Source organism: Pezoporus wallicus, unplaced genomic scaffold (genome assembly GCF_028554395.1).
Source record: "Pezoporus wallicus isolate ANWC-B61680 ecotype Strahan unplaced genomic scaffold, APGP_CSIRO_Pwel_v1 contig_3952, whole genome shotgun sequence".
NCBI lineage: Eukaryota > Metazoa > Chordata > Aves > Psittaciformes > Psittacidae > Pezoporus > Pezoporus wallicus.
Genome location: NW_026635034.1, coordinates 2,676,820 through 2,699,504, shown reverse-complemented (window position 1 = coordinate 2,699,504; position 22,685 = coordinate 2,676,820). Strand labels below are relative to the sequence as shown.

Below are 22,685 nucleotides of genomic sequence, written 5' to 3'. Positions count from 1 at the left end.
CTGAATTCCCTGGAAAGGACAAGGCCATGAACGGAATGGGTTTTTAATAAGGATGTAAGAATGGCTGTACTGAGCTGAACCAAACGTTAGCTTTGCTCTGGTTTCTGTCTGTAACAGTGACCAGCAGCAGAAACTTTTTGAGTGGGAACAGAGGCAGTGTTTCCCTGTGTCCTTTCACCTTTAGGCAGTAGTAGTGTCCACACTTCTTTGGGCGATGTTTGTCAGTCTTTTTCATGGCTCTTGACATTTTTTTTCTGGCCATGGGTATTTTTGGCCTCCATGCAATCCTGTGGCAGTGTGTTCCAGTTTAACCATCTGTGAAAATGCTTGTTTGCTCAAGTCTGCTGTTTGAGAATTTCATTTGATGATCCCTTGTTCTGCTGCAAGAACAGTGAATAATTGTTTTCTATTCACCTTCCTACTGGCACACTCTGCTACAGTTCCAGTTCTTCTCTGATTTTTCTTTGTAGCTATACTGCCATGTCAGATGGTTGATCCAGCCACACTTAATCTACCTAGGGCAGGTACCAGCAAGCAGTGACAGTGGAGGGATGCTGCTATGGGTCAGCAGACCATGAGTTTGTGTAACTTAGCTGTCTATTCCATCAGACCTCCATTATCACTGTTGTCCATGCTGGATACGTGAAACCTGGTATAGATATGCATCCCAAGATTACAGTCCATCTCCACCAGGCACAACACCAGTGCAAAAGAGTCTCTCTTTTAGTGGTGGTGGCTGAGATCTGAATGTCCATCAGGGTGACATAAAGGTATGCTGAAGGTCCAGCTGATATTTGAAGATTCATACTGGATATTGACTGCTAACCATCATCTTGACATGGGAGTTGTATGCTTTGAAAACCCCTCATTTTCTGAAGCCCCTGACGATGCTGTGCTAACCTTTAGCTTGACTTTAAAAATGAAGCCAGCCTAGAAGTCCTTTGCAAGCACACAGCCCATTATTGCCACCACTATTTTTCCCCCTTTACAATACCAAGATTAATTAAAGACACTGGTAGGATTTTTTTGCCCCAAGCAATCATATATATAGTGCAGGGCTGAATTCCTGCTTGCCTACTTTTGTATTACCAGAAACTCGACTGAAGTCAATACTTAACTTTGCAGAGCAGAATCAACCTCAAAATACCCACATCAATCTCTGTTTTCACCCCTGGAGTTAAATGCCTCCAGATAGTGAAGACAATTCAGGGTTGGACCCATCCTGTGTCTCAGCTGGAGAAGCCAGTCGTGAATCATCACAGCTTAATGAACGCTGTGCTGAGGATTATGCATGGATGCAGGAGGCAGCATCCAAATTCTCCACCAGAAATGAAGTGATTACTTTGATTTTTCATTTTGCCTAAAGATGCAGATGAAGGCAATGGGGCAGAGTTCAGAGGACTGGTTTTGTGTCAGGGTTTATCTTAAGGTCCTTTCCAACCTTAACTCTTCTATGATTTTGGTTACGTTACACCATTCGATTAGGGAAGGCAGTCTCACCTGCTGCAGTCTTTTTATAATGGCCAAATACTGGCTTACAATGAGGTCACTACCCACTAAAATGACTGTCTAAATTGTAGCCTTTAATTAAATCATTTCATGTATTTGGAGGACCAACAGGTTCCAGTGCAGTCTCTTCGAAGGGATTTTTTCCAAATATTGGACCATTAGACAAATGGTTTCATTTTATGCCAGCTGAGCACAACTCTCAGAAGAAACACAACAGAGCTTTTTGTTTCCCCTAATTACAGGCACTGGGAATGATGTGGTATCACTGAGCAAGGCATGGCATGTGATGCAGGCACCTCAGGACACAGGGTGTCGAAGAACAGCATTGTCTCTAGTCATGTAGTGTTCTCCCTCTGAGTAGGGGACAGAGCCATTCTGGATAGAAAAGTGATCACTGGTTCTGTGGTCCATCTTTATTCTGTCTGGTCTGGAGTCATTCCGATATTACCTCCAGTGGTTTTGTCCCTTCCAGTTGCAGGGTTACATCTGTTTCCATCAGTTATAAGAATACTCCTTCATTGATTTCTCCCACTCTCCTCAGATTCATCTGGTTTCATCTCACCCTACCAGTGACCTTTCTTTCTTTGTTTAAAGAAAAATCCAAGCAGGGTAGTTCAGGAGCCTATGCTGGCAGAGAAGAGAAGGGATAAGAAGGGCATTAAAGCACTGGAATAACTGAGGAGAGGGTTTATTCCTATGATTTTTCTCCTAGGCCATCTTTGTCTTCACTACTTCCCAAGTTCTTCTTGGCTATGGTGGCCAAGTCTCTCATCATTGCCTCCGCAGACCAGCAACATTTACCAAGGGCTAGTTGCTCAGCTGGCTGACAAAAGCCAAAAGGTCTTTGATGTAAAACAACCTCCCTTCCATCCTGGAGGAGGGTTGGCATCCTTGCTGCTAAGGTGAAGTCAAACAACACTCGGAAGACAAGTGTTCCACCAGAAGAACATCCTTATTTGTTACAAGAAAGGAAAAACCTTTTTAACCACTTCGGTGGAGCAGCAATGTCCAAGTGTTCCCTTTAATTCTCCTTAATCATGGTGTTGCTGATTAACATTTGAATAGAGCTTCTAATTAGAAGAGACACAACCTCACCCTGCTGAGGAGGTGAATTCTCAGCTCCTACCACTCATTCCTGCATGTGCTGCCCTGATTAGGGCTTGAACAGGACAATGATTAAAGAGGTCACTGCCACTTTGCAACCTCTCGATAGCATAGCTACATTCTAGGATTTATTTTCAGCTAAGACTTGAATAAATGTTTTGCAAATGTGAGCTTCTCCTGACAAACGGGAAGAGCTTTTAAACCCTTCTAAAGCACTTTTGCACCTTGTTCATTGTTTCATCTTGCAGGTCTCTGCCTGTGTAGAGCATGCCCTGTTTGACCATAATGTATTTCAATCAAGATTGTGGTTTAAGCATATGTATTTCACTTCTTCATCTATCTCATTATTCAAAGAGGAGCAGAAGCCTGGTGAAAAGCTGAGAAGTGTGCTATTGAAAAATCACTTCAGCCTCCTTGGGCAGCAGTGTTTTGTTTAAGTTCTTCCATCCATTATGTAATTTATTTCACTTATTAATTTGCAGTAAGCCTAACCAAAGTCAGGGCTCTGTTGTGCTAGGAACTATCCACATTGAAAGACAACTATACTCCTAATCTCCTAGGAGTTTTTAATCTCTGCTTGAGTCAATTATAACAATCCACTTAGAAAGACAGCTTTTCTATGCCTATCTCTGTTACAGAGCTGGGGAGCAAAATGACCACTATTGACCTAAGCCTTGCTGGAAATGGGTGTGCAGCCACGCATCTCCTGGTTACAGAACACAGGCAGATGAATTCCTGCAACAAAAGCTTAAGAATTTGCAGCCTGTTTTACTGCCTGTCTGCCAAAGCTTCTCTCCCCTCGTCTTAACACCACAGCCTCTTCTGCACCATGTTCTGCAACATGTGGTGATGGTGGCTTTGAAGAAGGGTGCCAGAAACTGCTTGGATGCAACTGAGGTCCAGGCTCATGTTACCCTCTGAGAAAGAGGCAACATCTTAAACCACTGCAGCAACATTCACATAAACCCGTCTTTCATGTACTTTTCTCACCCAGAGATGCTGACTTTGGACAGTGGGAGACCTCCTGCAGCACAGCACATGACTTTTTTCCTCTAGACATGAAGTTAAAGACAGATGGAAAGTGTTTTGTGGCCTGCAGCATGCGGAACAGATGCTTTGTAGGCCCTTTGCAATAAATTCCTTTCATTGTCCTCATTTTCCTAAAAAGAACTGCAAAATCATCATTCAGAACTAAAGGCATTTTCATAAATGGGGCCTTGATGATATTTTCTATCCAGGTACCCAAAATTAGGCTTTGTGATACAAATGGACCCATTATGAAGAGGCAGTGAGCTTTTGTAGCTTGAAATCATTACCAGACTATGTGGAACAGAGACAGAAGCAGGTGAAAAGGGAGAGGCAAACTTGCAGTGTATGATCAATGGATCCGATTCAGCTTTGGGGAAGAAACAGATTTTACATAGAGCTAGGGAAAGAAATAACTGTCTAAGGGATGCTTCACTTCAGAAGTGTCTTTTCTGTAGTGCCATAGGTACCTAAATAGGCAAAAAGACGACTAGCTAGCTTTCTTTTCTTTCTTTAAAAGCCCATTACAAAAGCAACTTTTGTAACAGGTGCTTAGGGGGGAATTGTGAGTGGTAGCACTTGGGAATGGATGCTCAGCTTTCACTGTGCTGTGCCCACTCTATGTGAAAGCTCTGCAAAATCATGGTCAGCTCCACATCACACCCTCTCCCTGTTCATAGGAAGAGGCCAGCAGTAGATACACCTCCAGTGTGTGTCTTAGGGTGAACTAACCCCTGAGCCTGCTCTGGAAAACTCATCTGTGGCTGCACATCCAGCACATCTCTCTTGGCTCTGCAATGTGGTCTGGTCTTAAAGGTGCCAGCATAGCTTGGACCCACTGGACAGCAAAGATCTCAATACTAAATAATGGTGGATTATCTCTTTCCAATCTATTTTATCTGGCATCCAGAGTTGTTTACTGAGTATCACTCCATTTCTGAAAGCAGGGAAGTGAATGTTGTCTGGATCTGAGAGCCTGTATCACCCAGCTCAAGCTAAATTCAGAGTCACAGCCCTCTATGGCGGAGAGATTCCCCTTCTGCGTGCTAGGGCCTGCCAGGCATACTCTGAGGCTCGTCAGAAAGGGAGATAGTGTTCTCTTAGCCTGGTCCATCACTTGGTGCCACAGGAGCTCCAGGTGACCTCAGATGTCTGAAGCTGTCAGAGTAAAATGGAAAATTGCTCAATTGACTTGGCATTTAACTTCCCACTGCAGCAGCACGGGAGGGGGAAGAAGAGAAGAGAAAGGCAGGGGAGGAAGCGCACAATTCATTGAAAGACCCTTTCTGAAGGCAGAAGCAAAATGAGGTGGCACCCTCCCACATGTACAGCTTATCTACAGAACCCGAGTTCACACACTCTAGTAATGATCATCGTATAAATGCAAAGACATTCTCTGCCATTTAGCAGCTGTTTCCTGGATTTCAAGATAGCTTCTTCCTTATGGGCTAGGGAGTGACAAGCTCCTGCACATGTACAGCAGAAAGACATGCAAAAAAGCTTCTCCTCTCTCTGCCTGTGCCCTGAGAGCTTCCCAGCCCTGCTAACTGGATTTACACCCAGTCTTCCAGTTCTTGGATTGCTCATGCTCCATGGCCAAGTCAAACAAGGAGTCCTAGAGACCACAACACACTGGAAACACACTAACTACTTCCAGATCTGCTCTTGGGAAGCATCAGCATCCCACCTGCCCAGAGTGCTTCAGATAACCTGCTATGGGTGGGTGAGTTCGCACCCTGATGTCTCTTGCAGAAGCAAGAGCTTGATGATTCCTGTGCTCAGTACATTACCTCTCTTGATACATGTGGCTTCAGGGGTCCTGGTGTCCCTGATCGAAATTCAGAACTCTCAGTGACTTTCTTCCCCTTCCATTAACTTCCTAATGTCCCAGCTCTTTGGGGGTTAGAGCTTGTCAGGACCAAGGGCTATTCTTGGACCACTCTGCTTATTACACCCAGCAACAGCAGCCTGCACTGATAGCTCCTGCTGTCACAAAGCGAGGAGGGGCAGGCAGGAATAACTTCCCAAGCCAAGGCAATGTGAGGAGAACTGTGGCTCTCCCTGTCTGGATGATCTAGCTCCAGACAGCAGCAGCTGAGGCACAGCAGCAAAGCAGCAGAGGACTTTAATGCCTCTGAAGGTGAAACCACCAGCAGTTAATAAATTGATGGAGCAGTGAAAATTTGTTTGCTTCCTACTAGAAATAAGCGTTTCAAGTGTGTGACAAGGTGGAAGACCTCTGCCTTACCCGTTCTGCGCCCACTAAGCATGCAAGGATGCTTTTAGTGACAACCTCTCTTTAAGGAGGCAGTATTTCCAGCCCATGTTAACAGGGAACAAAATTACTGCCCACTGGCACCTGGAGGAGGTAAGATATAAATTGGTCAAGGGCACTCTTACTTTTAGAAGTCAAAAATAACATGGCATATCATGTTAAAGTCAAAGTTGAGCATTGAAGTGTAGTGACTCATACACAATATAAATTTAAGTGTCATAACAGAGCAGTAGTGGAGCAAATTGCTGCAAAATGCAGGGCCTGGTAGGTAGCAGCAGGGTATAGAAGATGAAGCTCACATAGTGATTTTAACAGGTTTTGAAATCTGCTGCCATAGCTTGTTGTTGATTGCTGTGATTTTATTTGGGTTTGTTAGAGTGTCAGATGTGTAAGCTCTCTGTGGAGGTGAGGGATGCATTCAGCTTATGCTCATTGTACAACTAAACCAACAATAACCTAATAAGTAATAACTAATAAAACCAAGCTTATGTGAAACCCTGAGCATGTTATGAACAGAGCAATCCTCCCAGGAGCAGAGGCAGCCAGAGGAAGGATGAAAGAAGAGGACATGCAAGAAACTAGTGTTGAAATAGCTGCTTTGCTGCCATTTCATTGCGCTCCTTCAGTATGTGTGTGTCACGGTCAACTTGGCAAATCACTTGGTACAAAACATTAAAACCACAACAAAATGCCTTAAAACATCTAGAACAGGATTATAGGTACCCCAGAGAGAGAAAGCAAATGAGCACACCTTGATACTAGAGAACATTTTGGATAAATCCTGGTCAGATTTATTTATATTTAACTGGTCAGAAATCCCTGTGTAAGGGCTTTTCTCTTGTCTCCAAGCTCTAGGTAACTTGGACGTGTAGGAGGAGGATATGTTTGTTTTGATGGAGGCATGCTCCAGGATGGAGAAGGGCATGAGAGTCCCAGCCTTGGAAAGTACAATTCCCAGGCTTTGGCATTTTGATATAGCCTGTTATGAAGAGAAGAGTGATTGGAAAAACCCTAATAGGTACTGCCTATCACTAAAGCTGGGTCTCACGGCAGCAGAAGATGGAGCTGTGGGTGATTCTACTGCACATAGGATTAGGCTTTTCTCTCCCACCTTACTCATGCCATTGCTTGAGTTCTGCATGAGTAAGAAGTAGCAGCTCTGGCTCTTGCTTCAGCCAGGATGGCTGAGGGGTCCAAGCTCTGCCCAGCCCCACTGCTTGCCTTCAGTGCTGGAAGGGAACGTTTTTATTCTCCACTGCTTTACCAGGCACGCTTTCAAACCTAATTAAGCTTAGCGTTATCATTGTTTTTATCACATTAAGATCCCACTTGGCTCTCAGCAGCACAGACCACAAAGTCAACACTGCATCTTTAAACAGAAACAACAGATTTTGGTTCAATTAAAAATTCATTAAAATGTAAATTAGTTTGTAGGGTTTTTTCCTTCTAATGCCTATTCAGTGTGGCACTCTAATGGCGCAAAGCATTAAGACGAGGTTAACTCGCAGCACAGAGACAAATTGTTCTCTATATGCTCACCTGCTTAAGTGATCTTGGGAAAGAATTTAACCCTTTTCCTTCATTCTCCAGGTTTCCCACTTTATTCCAACTGTTTGTTATGATCTTTGTTTGCCATGCTTTCCTAAGCCTAAAGTGAATAATTTACCTTATCCTGCAGCTTTGCTTTCCCTTCTCCTTTGCAGCTCTTGGAGAATTCTTTTTCCCAACAAGACCTATCCTGAAAGCCAATAGTTTCCTCCCAGACCCTGTTAGATGTGACAGGATAAAATTCCTGGATGCGTATGGTGATCTAACCACACACTTATTAAATCATTAGCTGCTTTTAAGGCACTATGAAACCACGTGCGAGCATTATTCTTCTTATTTTCCTTATCATTGTAAACTCAGTTGCTATTGCAAGTTCATTAGGTGTCGTTAATTGCTAGCAACATATTCAGAACGTATGGTAAACGCAATTTAATTGAGAACTAATTAACTTGTTATAGTTATCTCATTACATGCCAATTAAACTTTTGAACATTCCTTTTCAGTAGATAAAGGAACAGTTAAAATCCCAGGGACCAAAGTCAGCGATGGTGTAAGGGAAGTTTTGCTGCCTTCATCTGTAGCCTTGTTGCTGACAAGGGGTTTGCTTTGCATCTTGCATTACTGTAAGATTAAGGGAAGCCAAGGGAGTTCAGGTTAATTTAGTGTGTCTCTGAAGAGGCTGGGAACGTGGAAAAAAAATACCACTGATGGTGGTTTTATGTTTCATGAGAGGATCTGAAGGACCAGGGCCAGGAATTTCTGCTCTGTGGCTGAATCAATTTACAGGTTTTGGTAAACCAGCCTCCAGCTTTTCCCACATCTGCAATTTATATGGGGGAATATTTACATGCTACGCCTGATCCAGAGTTGGTGCAAAGGCATCTTTTGATCGTGGGCTTTGGATCATCATCTCTGTGCTACATAATTTCAGGGGACTCTCTCCAAACAAATTCCAGCTGATCACACACAAGAGAGTTCAAGGCAGCGTGATTGACTGTACCTGCCCCCTACCAGCACTGTGATCAAGTCACATTTGCCTAGTTTATGTTTCTTGCCTTTCTCTGCATGAAAGTGTCAAGCAAACAAAGGAGAGGAGCAATGGAGGGAAAAAAGCAAAGCCATGTGAGTACAAAGTGCCTCCCAAAGACATAAAATAAGCAGCTGGAAAATATTGGGAACAATACTGTCTTTAATCTCTAAAACAACCAGGTTCAGTTTTCTTAGATGATACTAGTAACATCTATGGCTTAAAAATATATAACACAAAAATCAACCTGTAGCTGAGGTGTCACTGGAATGTTGGCTTCAAACACAAACCAAAACCTTTGAAAGTGAGAAGAATTCAGGAGGCTTTTATTAAAGTCAGAGGTAACTACTCTGGCACTATTGAAGTGAAGGATAAAGTCCGTGAAGGGGTAGATGATTAATTTCCATTTTCCTTGCTCACTAAAATAACTGTGTGAGAAACTTGGAAAATTCATGACTGGACAAGTGGGCAGGTTCTGTGGCCAACTGCACAAGGCTTCAATCTGAGCAACCTTCCACGGGTGAAGGAGTCATTGCCACATTGGGTGTGAAAAGAAGTCCAAGAGTGCTGCTGCTCTGCCACTGGTACCTCAATGCAACACAGAGAGTGATCTGACATGAATCAAAATGGTTTGGGTGTATAGCAGAATTAGCATGAACCAATATCTTTTGTTAGGGTGGAGAATCATCCCCCAGTCCAGATGCTACTGCTGGTTCAGGGTGTTGATTCATCTACAGTGAGAGCAAACCACATTCCGCTAGAGCAAGGATGTATGAAAAAGTGTCAGGGAAATGAAGCTAGAACAGGGAGGCAGAGCAAGCTGCTTCAAAGTAATGCAAAAGAGTGCCTGTGAAGATGAACCTGAATTTAAACCGCAGGGGAGAAGAGTGTTAATGCAATACCCATCTCATGTGGGCTTTCCAATAAGGCTATAATATAGCAAAAGCAGCTGAAGAGGTTTTCTTACAGAGTTTTCCAATTCCATAAAGCCAAGAAGGCAAAACTCTTCCGGAGACCTTTCATGTTCTTAGCTTGTTGAATCCAAACGTTTACGTAGGTCTCCCATAACCTTTGTCTTTTAAATAGATAGCACTCCTCAAGTTGAAAGGGTGTGTGGGATGTAGCACCACGTACCAGAAGCCTCAAGAACTCTTTGGTGTTTCTACCCAGGATGTGCTAAGATGGCAGTACTTGCATGGTGAATGTGTTTTTATGATGTTTTTATGATGTGCTTTTATTACATGATTATAAGCTGCTAGAATGGAAATAGGAATGATAAAGCTTGATTGATTATTATATTCCCATATATAAATGGGTATTCGTTTTTTCCACACTAGGCATCTATGAATGACAGACAAGTTTAATTGGGAAGTAAGTCCAAGCATTGGAGTAATTAAATCCAGCTCCTCAAGTCAAGTCAATGCTGATGCTTCTGAGCCTTCTTCAAGTCACCAGACCCTCAGCTTTGCACAGCTGGGGAGGCAAGTGGAAGACTTTGTGCCATGTGTCCCCACAGATCTCCAGGAGCCTCAGGCCACACCAGGGTTACCTCCTCCTGAAACCCCAAAGCTGAAGCAGAAAGTAAATTCAGAAACAAAATGGGGTGGCCCAGGCTTTTGTTTATGATCTTGTTCCTAATGAGGTCTAATTTATACAACAGAGTCAAGCGTTGTAAAGTGAGGCTGTGCTCTCATTTAGAGCTCAATATTTTGTGATGGGAAAGGTCTGATGAATGCAAGTGAATACCCTATGCTCCCCTCTGCCCTCCCCACAGCACAGTGCAGCCCCCTGCTATGCTGCTGCAGGTCCCACTTGTGCCTGCACCATTCTGGTGAAATCCAGGGTTTGCTCTGGTTCAACTCAAAGAACCACTTTGATAACATCTCTTTATGGTAGCCACAGTAACGGGCTCTTCATCAGGGGCTGCAAGGACTCAGCACCTCGCAGAATCAGGCTTTTCAGTGAGTTCAGAGTTAATCTTTGTGCAGTTCCCTCAGGCAATACTGTACTTCATAAACATCCCCATCTGCCAGTGCAAGTATTCATCAGGCCGATGAGCGCTGCGACTGGTTTCAGCTGACACAGATTCTGCCTCTTTTTGTGCTATATTGGAGGTCTATTCTCTGCAATGCTCCTTTCATTGTTCACCTACCCTGGAGACAGCAGCTCGCTGTGAAACGTATCTCCTGAGCATCTCAGTGTGAACAGAGCCTTTTCTCTTACAGACCTGAGATGGCTGTCAGTATCCAAAATTCCACATAAAGGCCCTTGAATGAGGTGGATGGACAAGGAGGGAAGCATGGTTGAGGTGTGCACTGGGAGAGGAAAAACCCTGGCTCTCAAGAAAGCAAAACCAAGAATCCTCCTGTAATTTATTTATAGAGAGCAGCAAGGGAAATCTTTCTTGTTCCTCCAGATAAAATTTGTCCATTCCTTGACTCCAATAATTCAATAACCTCACCAGAAGTGGAAGTATTTCCTCATCCTCTGTAGATTTTGTGCCTTGTACTGTTGCTTGCTAAATATACGCCAGCATACCACTTACCGCAGCATGCAAGCTCCTGATCTTTGCATGGCTTCTTCCCCTCTAGGAGCACCATAAATAAATCACTAGCTCAGGAAGGCTGTTGCATGCCTGTGGTCTTTCTTCCCCGTGCTCTCCCTTTTTCTCTTTCCTTATTCCTCCTACACTTGTACACTTAAACCTGCCAGCAGTGTTACGTGCAGTCTCCCCCTTCTTGCTGTGTTAGGTGTGATCCAGCACCAGATCAATCATTCATATTCCTCACCACAGAGGACATTAATGGTCTAAGATCAGAGCAAAAATCACACCTAGGCACAAGCTGCACTGAAGTTTTCCTTCCCTAGGAACATGCTCACTGGACTAACAAATCAGATTTCCAGAGAGGTGGGGTTTCAGGTGTGTGGTACTGCTTAACCAGGGTCATGTATTCAAAAACACTAATTTGGGATCCAGAAGGGGAGTATGGTGTTGAAAATACCCTGTCCCTTCTGTGATTGGGGTGCTCGCAGTGACTTAAATGGGGTTTTTTTGGATCAAATGTAGGTGATTTTTCCCAGTGTTGGGCATCAAGAAGCAAGCTCTGGGCAAAGAAGTTGTGCTCTTGCTCCTGCAGGAGAAGTAACCTGAAGACCATGCTCTCCCTGCTGCTTCTGGCTGGAGTTCTTAGGGAGAAATCCCCCTGCCATACTTTATTCTTTCAAAATTCCCTTCATTCTAAAGCCTAAACCATCCACTCGCCACAAAAGACATAAAGGATGAGAACTATTAGAATGGAAGAGGAGGGAAAAAGCATTTATTATTGATGGAGGGCAAAACAACAGTGCCTGTAGACAGAAATAAAGTTCTTTTCCAGAACTGAAACAAGGTTTTGCATTAAAGGCCCTATGCACAGCATTTTTTTTAGCTGTTAGCAAGGAGTGGAGGGAAGAAAAAGTTGCATTCTTTATGGTGCCTCTTAAGATTTTGCTATTTTTGTTAAATGGAACGTACTGCTGAACCTCCGTTTTCCTTGCAGGAAAGTTCTAATTTCCAAAGCACCATGTGTGCGCACTATTTCCTTTTCTTTTCTTGGTTGTTTTAATTGCTGCTGGAATCTTCTTGTTTTGCAAAGATTTGCGTCAAACTTTTCCAAAGGACTGTAAGCAGACCACAAGGCAAAGCAAGCCAGCCTTCTTGCAGGTTTACTCAGGTGTGCTCATAGAATCATAGGATAGTTAGGGTTGGAAAGGACCTTAAGATAACCAAGTTCTAACCCCCCTGCCATTGGCAGGGACACCTCTTCAAGGGGTTAGCAGCTCTGTCTTGGATGGCCCCCAAAGGAGCGTTATAAAGATTTCCTCTTCTTTATCTATTCTTGTTCACCACCTCTGATTTCTCACAGATGGAAACACTCTGAAGTTGCAAGCTAATACTGCAAGAGACCCCCTCCCATACTTTGTGGTGCCCATACGCAGCTTATTTCTTCATCCAACATATAGCATTGTTTATCCAAACTAGGTAGACTGACCTCCTTGACACAGTTGTGGAGAGTAATTGGGTTTCTGTCAAGTGTAGGACAAGATTAATCAAACCTGCCAACTTGAAACAGGACAAAACCAGAGTCAAACATGACCCGTGCTTTAAAGGCCATGAAATGCAGAAGGAAGTACTGCGATGAAGGTGTACTGCAGAAACAAACCTCAAAGACATGCCACATCTCAGCAGCTTTGAACTGAGATAAGAGACCGAATTCAAAACCAGGTGAGGTCTTAGTTTGGCATCTGAAGCCTGTATCTGTTTATCAGACACTTAAAGTCTATCGTTACAAGTGAGAAATGCTTCTCAGTTTGGAATTATCTTGGAGGAGTGAGTTGTTAAGTTCAAATCATTGCTAGCTATATGCAGGAAATGTGCATGCTTCATACATACACTGAGCACATATGCCTGTTCTCAGTCAGTGAAAATGTGGCTTTGCTGAGTCAGTTATTTCTCTATGGGATAGGAAGAACAAGGGCAAAGTGTGTGGATTAGGGTAGAGGCAGGGAACAGGGCAGGTGTCTTGTGCTGTTTCTGATTCATGTCTATCAGCAAAGGGCTGCTTTGTTGCTCTGATGAATGTGTGAGAAAATTGCTGCAAGTGCAGGCTTGGAGGCAGGGCTGAGACAGCTTGGATCAGCCTGGACACTGGGACTGACCCTTGGGCACACGCTTCTGGCTGTGGAGTTTCGCACAGGTCAATGGAAATACAGCCTCATCTATGCTCTTCGAAGTTGAAGCATTTTTTAGCCCTTTCTTCTCCTGCCTACAGCCTTGGGCACTTCAGTGGTCTTCAGCATATCAGGGATGAGCAAAACATACCCAGGTTTGAGACTCATCCCCCAAAAAGGTCTCCCCCTTTATGTGTATATAGATACATATGTGCACACACAGCACTGCCACCCAGTGGCTTCCTAATCACAAAGGGGGGGGGCTGGTGAGCAAACTTGGTTTAGGGTTTTTCCCCCAAAATACCATCAATAGGGTATAAAAACTTCATATAAGCACATGCTCAGCTCTCCCTTCCCAACCTGGACGTGCCCGCTTGGCACGCACACAGGGCCAGGCTGTAGAAGCTGTGCAGCTGGAAGCATCAATACGTTAACATCAGGTTGAGCTCACAGGCAGTTTGCGATTGTCACACACATCCCAGCTTTTCCCTTTTTCCTGCCTTTCCCCTTTTCTGCGGGTGCGTGGTTAATTGCAAGGGGGAGGATGGCAGACCTTATCTCTTGTGACTAGTGGTGGCAAAACTGAGGAACTGTTTTCATTACCAGGTGGAAGGCTTTTCACATGCAAATGATGGAGATCATTGTGAATGTGGCATTTTTATTAATCCAAACCAGCTTATCTGACCAAAGCGAAAGTAAGATCTTTCTTGTTTTATATCAAACATTTTGCTCTGACAATGGCGAGTTGTATTTGATGAAATGTTGCATGAATTACACCGTCTTTGCAAATTACTGCAGGAGAGAAAGAAATAGAAAGACCTAATGGATGGGGTTGGGCTTGGGGATATTTGGGTGTGGGTTTCTTTCTTTTTCTCTCTTTCTGTTTAGGACACTTCTAAATGCCAGTCAAATGATGCCAGTTTACGTAAGTGCTTTAACTTCTCTTCTTCAACATCAAAGGAACTGATCTGGTTTTATAGATGTATTTTTGTCTCTCTATTGTGTGCACTTCCCCTTCAGACACTGAGAAAATAAGGTCACGCTCCCTACTGAGCCATCCTTTTCTATTGATTTTACTTTCTTAAAATCCTAATAGAGCTTGAAATTAATACAGTTTAATTTTCTTCTGTCTTCCTTGTGAGCCCCCATAGCTTTTTTGTTGGTGCTACACCACTCTGGGTATGAAGAGAATGATAGACTTGAAGTCTTCCTTCCTATGGCAAAAAATCCCTGAAAATAGAGAACCAGGAGGGTTTTGGCCCTTTTCCCAAGGAAGTAAAGGCTCTCCCTTCCAGCCTGAGGAGCAGGGAGGCTTCTTCACTCAGTTCAACAGGGGACAGATCACAGAATGTTGCAGACCCCTCTAATGTGGCTAAATCCAGATTCACCAATGTCTAAATGCCTGTGCTAAGGCTACATCTCAGTGCTGTCTGCTTCTCAAAAAGGAACCATATTCATATCCTCCTGCTCATGAGAAACAATTTGTCCAGCATTGGCAGGGAGTTGGAACTAGATGATCTTAAGGTCCTTTCCAACCAAAACCATTCTATGGTTCTATATGGGACTCCTTTAGTAGACTTCTACAGGAAGCAGGTGAATGCATTCTAGTAATGGACCTAGCTGCATTGGGATCCAGCTGGAAAACATCTACCCAAGGGTAAATAAAGCCAGGTGAGGAGACTGACAGCTCTGGAAGGCGCTTGGTGATTACCAGTGTTTCTTCATCTGTGAGCAAAGATGCTGGATTGCTATGCTCCAATCCCTTGTTCTGCACAGAAACCATCAAGAGCATTCAGGAGAAAATGGAGGGCATCAAACCTGCTGAATCGGCATCCTTCTTTCCTGCTAATGAACTTACTGTGGAGGAAAAGACACTTCACACCCCTCAAGAGTGGCCTGACTTTCATGGGGGAGACTTTTCTTTGGGGAAAGCACCTAGAAGCAGGTTCGTTGCCAATAACGAGGCAGTGAAACATGACAACCTGGTTAATACAGGCTCCCATTTGTCATGCCCGTTCGTCAGAGTACTGTTCAGCTGTATAAAATGGGCTGTAAACTTTGTTCATTTGGGCTGACAGGTATGAGGAAGGCTATGTGTATATTATGGTGTTACAAACTTGATGGAGAAAGGTCCCCTGAGACTTCTCACTGCACCCAGCCTTCTCATTCGTCACAGTATGGCAATGACCTCATGGGTCATCTTCTCTGTCCCTCATTTGCTTGTTCAGGAGCCACTGCCTTTCTCAATAATGCTTCTTACATAGGTTAAAAGCATTTTAAATATGTATTATTTTTGCACTCCCTGTGTATCTGTGCCTTTCATACCCACATCTTAAATTCATCACCTCTCTGCCAGTTGTTTGTAAATGTCCCAAGGTGTTTAACTCTTATTCTCTGAATCCTCTGAGCTATTGTTGGTGAATGTGGCTGTTACATATTCCTGATATTTCTCAAAGGTCAAAAAGCAAATGTAAAATGCCATTTCTTTTCTTCCCCCTTCAAAGCAGCAACATGCAATATTGTTCTGGTGCACTTACTTTTGCCTTTATGCCAAGATATTTTTTTTTTAACTACACGTTATTGTATTTACTGCAAATGTTCTGGATACAGAATTATTTCCTCAAATTATTAGGAACTAGAAGATATAATAGCCTTTTATTCTGTTTCAGGACATATTACTCTAGCACAACAGTCTATTTGCGACAGTTTGCTCTCATCTTCCTGCAACCCATCTTACAAATGAGACATAAAATTGAGGCTCTGGACGCTTACAGACCCAATCCTGCAACATTTACGCACCTGTTTAAATCTGAATCATGTGAAGATTCATAGCGAATGGAATGTGCAGGATGACTAACACTTGAGGAACTACAGCAATTTCTCCAGAGCAGTTTTGCAGTTCTTCAGGATAACGAGCAGCGCATGAAACGAGGGTGCATTATTTCCTCCCCAATTCTGGCCAGGATGCTGTAAAGGATGGACTTGGAGTGAATGCAGACTAAAATGTCCTCTCCTGCAGTCAGTACCTATTATATTCATTTCTTTCTACCACTACGGTAGGACTCCTGATCGTGCAGAACTTAGTACAACAAGATCTGTAGGTTTTCATCTCAGAGTTGCACTTGGTGACGTTATACAGCCTTGTTAATTGATTACACAATAATTCAGCAAGCTGCTCTGTTCCTGCATCTCCTATATTGCTTGCTGCCTCCTCACTCACAACCAGTTGTTCTTCAAGGTCCTGGTCCCTGTGTTTGAAGCCTGATCAGCTGAAGAATGACCTTTTTCTCTGACCTACATCTTTCAGAGGAATACAGCAACAGATGACACCAAGTAGAGGATTCAGAGAGCTCTTTGTGCAAGCCCTAGCAGCAGAGCTCTCCAATGAAGGGCATGAAGCTTAACTCCCAGCTTACCCTGCAAGGAGGGTTTTTATTTCATTTCAGTGAAGAGCAGCATTTCCATTGACTTATGCAGGAACAGAGTCAATCCCAGCACGTCTTTTAAGACAAGCTACTCCTCAGCAGAAGCAGCATCTCAGCAGATAGGACGTCCCTGCTCCTGCGAGAGTCCTCATCCAGGCAAAGCAACTCCCACCACACACTGACCAATCCCCCCACTTATTGCACAGATTTCTGCTCTTTCACATCACCATTGTGATTGGCGACTGGAACAGAAAGACAAAAGAAGCCAAAACACCACCTGGAATGGAGCTGAAAGAGATGTAGGAGCAGATATCTCCATCTGTATTCCCGTGGATGCATAAATCAGGAAGGCAGCTGGGGTGTGTGCTCTGTGCCACTGCATCTCGGGAAACCCTGATGTCCATTTCCACATCAACCAGCTCACCTCAAAGCCTGAGGTTTCCTCATCCTCGGGCCAGTTACACTGCTGTGAAACTTCAGAAACAGGGTGAGCAAAAGGAGCCCAAGAAGAATAGAAGGAAAAATGAGACTTTTCTCAGGCTTATGCAGAAGGTAAATTATGGGGCTACTTACACCACCTAAAATCGCTTTCTCCCCAGAGGCCTGAATGTGCTCTATTACAAAAGCTGTGTATGGGATTGTAAATTTGCCATATACACTACAGGGTAATTGTACCAGACTCAACTATGTTGTATTTTTTTTTGCCTATAAATGTAATGGTGATTTGTCTCCTCTTTTTACACGCGTTTCAGAATCTCCAGGAAAGCACCTTCCACCATTTAATCCAGATAAAGAGAAAAGTCTTTTGTTGAGCATGCCTTCCCATACACAATACACAACACACAACAGGAGTTAGTTACACCTTCCCATATTAATGGACGCACTCCTGCGCAGAGCACCTCAGCATCCTCGGTAGGAATCACACATTGACAGTGTTTCATGCCCTGAGCAACATACTTTTGTATTGATGCAAAGCGCCGTGCACTGAAGGGAAGGTGGCAGCTTTCCAAGTGGCCCCAGTTAATAGCTCTGTTTTGCTTAATGGTGCCTCCCATTCAGACTAAAGATGCTGTTTTAAATATGTAAGCAATTAGTATCTCTCTCTCTCAACACATCTGTGCTTCTTCTATCTGCTGCATTATAAATCCACCGCGTCCCTCTCCAGCTCGCTGGTGTGTGTATCGCCAGATATTGCCATTATCAGCAACTTTCTGGTCTGAAGGGATTATGCTTGCAGTTGGAGACTCTTGGCCAGGCTGGCCTTGACTCACCCCAGCACAGCGGGATGCTCCTCTCCAAGGTTGGCCCTAGACTAAGATAACAGGGGTATGACCTCTTAGTCTTTTTTGGCTGTTCTTGAATCCAGCCCATCCCTTTCTCCTTCTCAACTTTTCTCCACTTTCATCTACCTTTCTGGTTAGAAAATGCAGCCTTTTCTCCCCATGACAAAGCCTGCAGGAGGCTGCTAGCGGGGCTGTGAGCGTGGCAGAGACGCATCCCAGTGTTTCAATAGCAGAGCCCCTTGTGCACCTAGGGCTCAAATAAATCCTGCCTGTTCAAACTCCAGTGAGATTTAAAGAGATGTGGCCAGACCGGTATGGATGTCATGGTCTGCATTTTAGTAGTGCAAAGAATTATTGTTACTGAAATAGGAATTAATAGTGATAGAGGTAATTAATGGTGATTGATAGACATAGTGATCATCATCTCCTTTTACAGAGTGTTTTCCATCCCAAAAGGTCCGCTTTACTGTACGCACCTTTCAAGGGAGGACGAGGTGCCACCACCACCACCGCGAGCAGCAGCTGGCTTTGTCTGATTTATGACAGTTTTCATCCTTTCGGTGGTAAACCTTCCCCCCCCCAAACCCCCCACCCTGACCCCGCCGCAAGGGAGGGGATGCTCCGCGGCCGCGCAGCCGGCAGGTCCCGAGCATCCCCCGGGTGTCCCCTCGGGGGGACGCGCCGCAAACTTTGTCTGCGGGGGGCGGCGAGGGCAGAGCCCGCCCCGAGCCCCCTCCCCGCGCCGGGCGGGGCGGGACGGGAGCTCCGCGGGCGCCGGGGGGCGGAGCGGCCCCGCCGGGCGGCGGCGGCGGCGGCGCTGAGCCGGGACGCGGCTCCGCGCTCCGCACCCCGCGGAGCGGCCCGGCTCAGCCCAGCCCAGCCCGGGAGCCATGCCGCTGCCGTGCCGGGGCTGGACGCTGGCGCTGCTCACGCTGCTGGTGGGGTTCCTCATCTTCGCCGATATCTCTGAGATCGAGGAGGAGAGCGGGTAAATAAATACCCCCTTCCCGGGCGCGGAGGGAGGCGGAAGGGCGCTGAGGAGAGGGGTGCTGGAGGCGGCGGCGGCGGGGAGGCAGCAGTGGCGGTGGTATCGGCGGCGGTGGTGGAGGAGAAGAAGGGGGCGGGCGCCCGGACAGTTTCTTTGTCTCTGGCTCTCCCGGTTCTTGCCGTGCCGAAGTGGGAAGGAGCTCGCTCCGCTCCCGCGTAGTGCCGCGGAGCCGGCGCAGCCCCGGGCGGGACCGCCCCGCCGCCGGGCAGGACGGGGCGCGGGGCCGCGGTCCGGGCAAGGGTGCGGGAGCTGGTACCGGTCCCGTTAGAGACGCTGAGGTGCCGGTCCGGGTAGGGGTGCTCCATAAGGTGCAGGTCTGGGTAGGGATGCTGGAGCGGGTACCAGTCTAAAGGGATATTGGAGCAAATACTGGTCTGGAGAGAGGGGTGTGGGCTCTGGCAGTGCTGCTGGGCTGATGGAGCTGTTCTTTAAGCGGGATGTCTGCAGGCAGTTTGCTGGCCGCGGCTGGTGGGGCAAGTTGCAGCCCAAAATGTTGGGTGCTGGTCCAGCTGGGCGTGGTGGAGAGGACGCAACCCCGCGGGGGTGATAGGTGAAGGACTAGCCTTAAGGATGGTGGAGCAAGGACCTGTCCGCGGGATAGGAGAGGGTGAGCAGGGACCAGTTGGACGGTGGTGATGGAGCAGGGTGAGAGAGCTCAATCCATGGGCTGCATCTGGGGCTTTGTGATTACCCCTTCCCGATCACTTCCATGGTGGGTATTTACCTGCAAGTGCCCTCTATGGCAGGGGCTAATGCAGCCCCTAAGTCTGAGAAGGTAAACAACACCCTCCATACTCCATAAATCACATCTCTGAAGGCTGCTGGAAACTTAGGGGATGACAGGAGCAAATGCAGAGATTAGGGTTTGCATTAACTTGAGGAACTCGCTACAGCAGTGTGGGAAAACAAATCAGGTCATTTTAGAAATGTGGGGTGCACTTGTAGTGCACAAATGGCACAAGGGCTTTCTGTGGCATTGTCCACTGTGTTACAGCAAAACAAACACCTGCCTGAAATCATAAGTGAAATGCAGTGATGTTTGTCATTGTTTCATTGTTATAATATATTGGGTGCTGCAGGCAAGAAGTGCTTAAAGGTCAGGAGCCGTGTCCAGAAACATCCAGCACTGGGCTGTAGGTTACCAGGCTGGATGAATTGTTGCTCTGCAATGAGCTGGCACTATCTATATAATAATAAAGGAAATGAAAAGCTTCCCAGGCTTCCTCCCCCATCGGACAGGCTGCTCCGATCCCTTTGCTTTCCTCCCATCTTCTTTTCTGGCTTCTGTTCTTCTGTCTCCTTGCCTATCTGCTAGATCTGCCTGCTAGAACTTGCTGTGCCCTTATTGGAAATCTATTCTGTTTTACTTACTTGTCCTGTTTTTCACCCTGGTTCATTAGGGATTCCCAGTGTTGTGGGTGTACTGGAAATTGAATGTTTGCTGGTTGCTTATCTCCAAGTCCTCGTATCTGAGTTTGTTGCTGTAGTTTCTCCAAGGGAGTACTGCCAAGCTGTGCCGTGGCAGAGATGGCAACAGGGTCAGATGAGTTCTGTAGAAACAACGAGCAGCTTGTTTCATACAGCATTCCAGCGTGCACGAGGTAACTGGAAAGGAGAGAAGCACTCTATACCCCAGGTTGTAAAGGTCCTGTGCTTTCAATACCGGGAAGCACAGAGCAGAGATGGGACCCTGCTACATCAAGAAGCAATCATGAAGTAGGACAAACTGACCCTTTCTCTTGGTTTGCCCTGTCTCATGCCTTTCTTTTCCCAATTGGTTCTCGAAAATGGTTCAGGTTTGGTGACCTCAAACACAAACGCAGCAAGGGGCTGAACAATGTTCATCTTACACCTTAAGCTCTTAGCACAGGAGCCCGGCACAAAGAGCACTTCATCTCTGTGTGCTGCAGTGGTACAGGAATGGTCAAGACAGTGCTCTGACCTGGTGGAAGTACATCACTGGGGAGATGTGGAAAAGCCGAGTGCCTCATCTACAGTAGGTCAAGAGATGACAAAGGGTTTTGAACTTTGAGGGCCCCATGATAACAGCATCTTTTGCAGACAGGTCCTGCAGGTAAAGGGGACTGTGTGACAGCAGCAATCCAAAACAGTGTAGAGTAATAGACCCTTACAAAGTTTTCCAGGAGCTCTCTATGTGTCTAGGAGGGTATAACTCCTCTTTGTTAGAGGTGGTTGCGTGGCACCATATATTTGTGCAGCTCTCCCCAGGTCAGGGATATTTGGCTGATGGATCGTGTAGCTCAGCATCCTCCTCCATACCCCACAGAGCGCCTTGGCTTTGGCCAGCGCAGCCCAAGCCTTAGGAAAAGCAAAGAGCTGGGCAGGCACGAAGGGGGGCTGGGAAACGCAGGCAGGTGCAACTCTTTTCTTCTCTTTCCTTGGCATCCAAACACTCTCTAATTATTGTGAGGAGTGAACAGCTTGCCCACTTTTACACATACCCTGCCCCCTGCCTGCAATTTGGATTGTCTTTGGAAGAATATGCCTCATACGGGTGGGAGCAGGGGGGAACATATTTCTCTCACCTACAGATACTGAGAAATTGCAGAAAGAAAGAACAAAATGGTCATTAGGTATAAAGTAAAAATATAATCTTGCTGGCAAAAGGACAAAAAGACAACCCAAGAAACAAGCTGTTTTCCCAGAAAATAAGTTCCCAGCATCGCAGGTGAAGGGAGGCAGGAGCTAGGGGCGACTGGAGCTGCTCTGCCTGCCAGAGGCTGCTGAGAAAGATGTTTGCTCCATAAGCAGACCCGCTTTGCTCCTCCAGGTATTCCTACACCACCTCTTGCAGCCCAGAGATACTGAAACAAAGAAGTGTCAGGGCAAGGATGAACATTCAGCAGTTTCTTGCTCCCGACGCTGTGTCACTCTCATTACCCTGTCCCTCCCACCCTGCAGCCACCCCTGCCACATCCCTGTCGTCGTGCATATAGATCACCCGTGGACACAGCGCTGATGCTGCGGGATGGCAGCGGGCAGGCAGACACGCTCGTCCCGCTCGCCTTGGCTCGCTCCTCATGCTCACCAGTGTGTGCTGCCGCGGTGAGGTATTGCTGCTATGAACGGTCCTGGCACTTTGTTCCCAAACAACCACCTGGTTCCGGGCTGCTGAACTTTTCCTGCATCCCAGTGGCGCTTACGATTCCCTCCATCGCTCCGGCTCTTTGTTTCCCTGCAAGGAAACAAAAGACACATTCAATGTCTGTCTTGGGGAACACTAATGCAATCGCAGCCATTTCTTCATCCAGGATAGGCGAGCGGGACAGACCTCGCGCTGCACAGGGAGACAAAGGACCCGGCGTTGAGCGGAATAATTATTGCCGGTGACAAGGAGAAAAATTCTGCTCCAGTTTAAAGGGACTCTTTGTTATTATGCGTCGGCTGTAGCGGTTCTGCAGGGGTCCGGCTGTGTCCTGATTGTCTGTAGAGGGAGCTGCTGACCCGCTGCCACCAGGTGACTTCTCAAATTAGCGCCTGAGCCATCTTAGGGAACACTTGACACTTGGTAATGGGTTGGTCTTAGTATGAGCCAGCCTTTTCCCTGCTAGCCCAGGCCACATGCCTTTCCATCCTCATCACCAGAGGAATTACATTCTGCCTTTTTTTTAAGTGGTGAATAGGAGCATCTCATATTTCCAGGCTGCCTGGAAGCTTGTCAGTAAATTGCTGCTTTTTCCACGCGTGCCCTTTCCTAATGCCTGCTTCT

General features: G+C 46.0%; 1 protein-coding gene and 1 long non-coding RNA gene across 3 annotated transcripts in view; one reads left to right on the top strand and one right to left on the bottom strand.

Annotated features, from left to right (window-relative positions):
• The first annotated feature begins 18,698 nt into the window (after positions 1-18,698).
• ST8SIA2 (ST8 alpha-N-acetyl-neuraminide alpha-2,8-sialyltransferase 2) overlaps positions 18,699-22,685 on the top strand; it is a 30,331-nt gene continuing 26,344 nt past the window's right edge. The window contains exon 1 of one of the 2 annotated variants that reach the window (XM_057419612.1): positions 18,699-18,895. In XM_057419612.1, the coding sequence (XP_057275595.1) occupies positions 18,798-18,895 (98 nt within the window). In that variant the 5' untranslated portion in view covers positions 18,699-18,797. The remainder of the gene's footprint in view (positions 18,896-22,685) is intronic. The other variant, XM_057419527.1, reaches the window with a different exon arrangement.
• Positions 21,486-22,396, bottom strand: LOC130604878 (uncharacterized). Its single transcript, XR_008973550.1, has 3 exons — positions 22,248-22,396; positions 22,005-22,151; positions 21,486-21,780 (listed from the first exon to the last, which is right to left on the bottom strand). It is a non-coding gene; the product is annotated as an uncharacterized LOC130604878 (long non-coding RNA).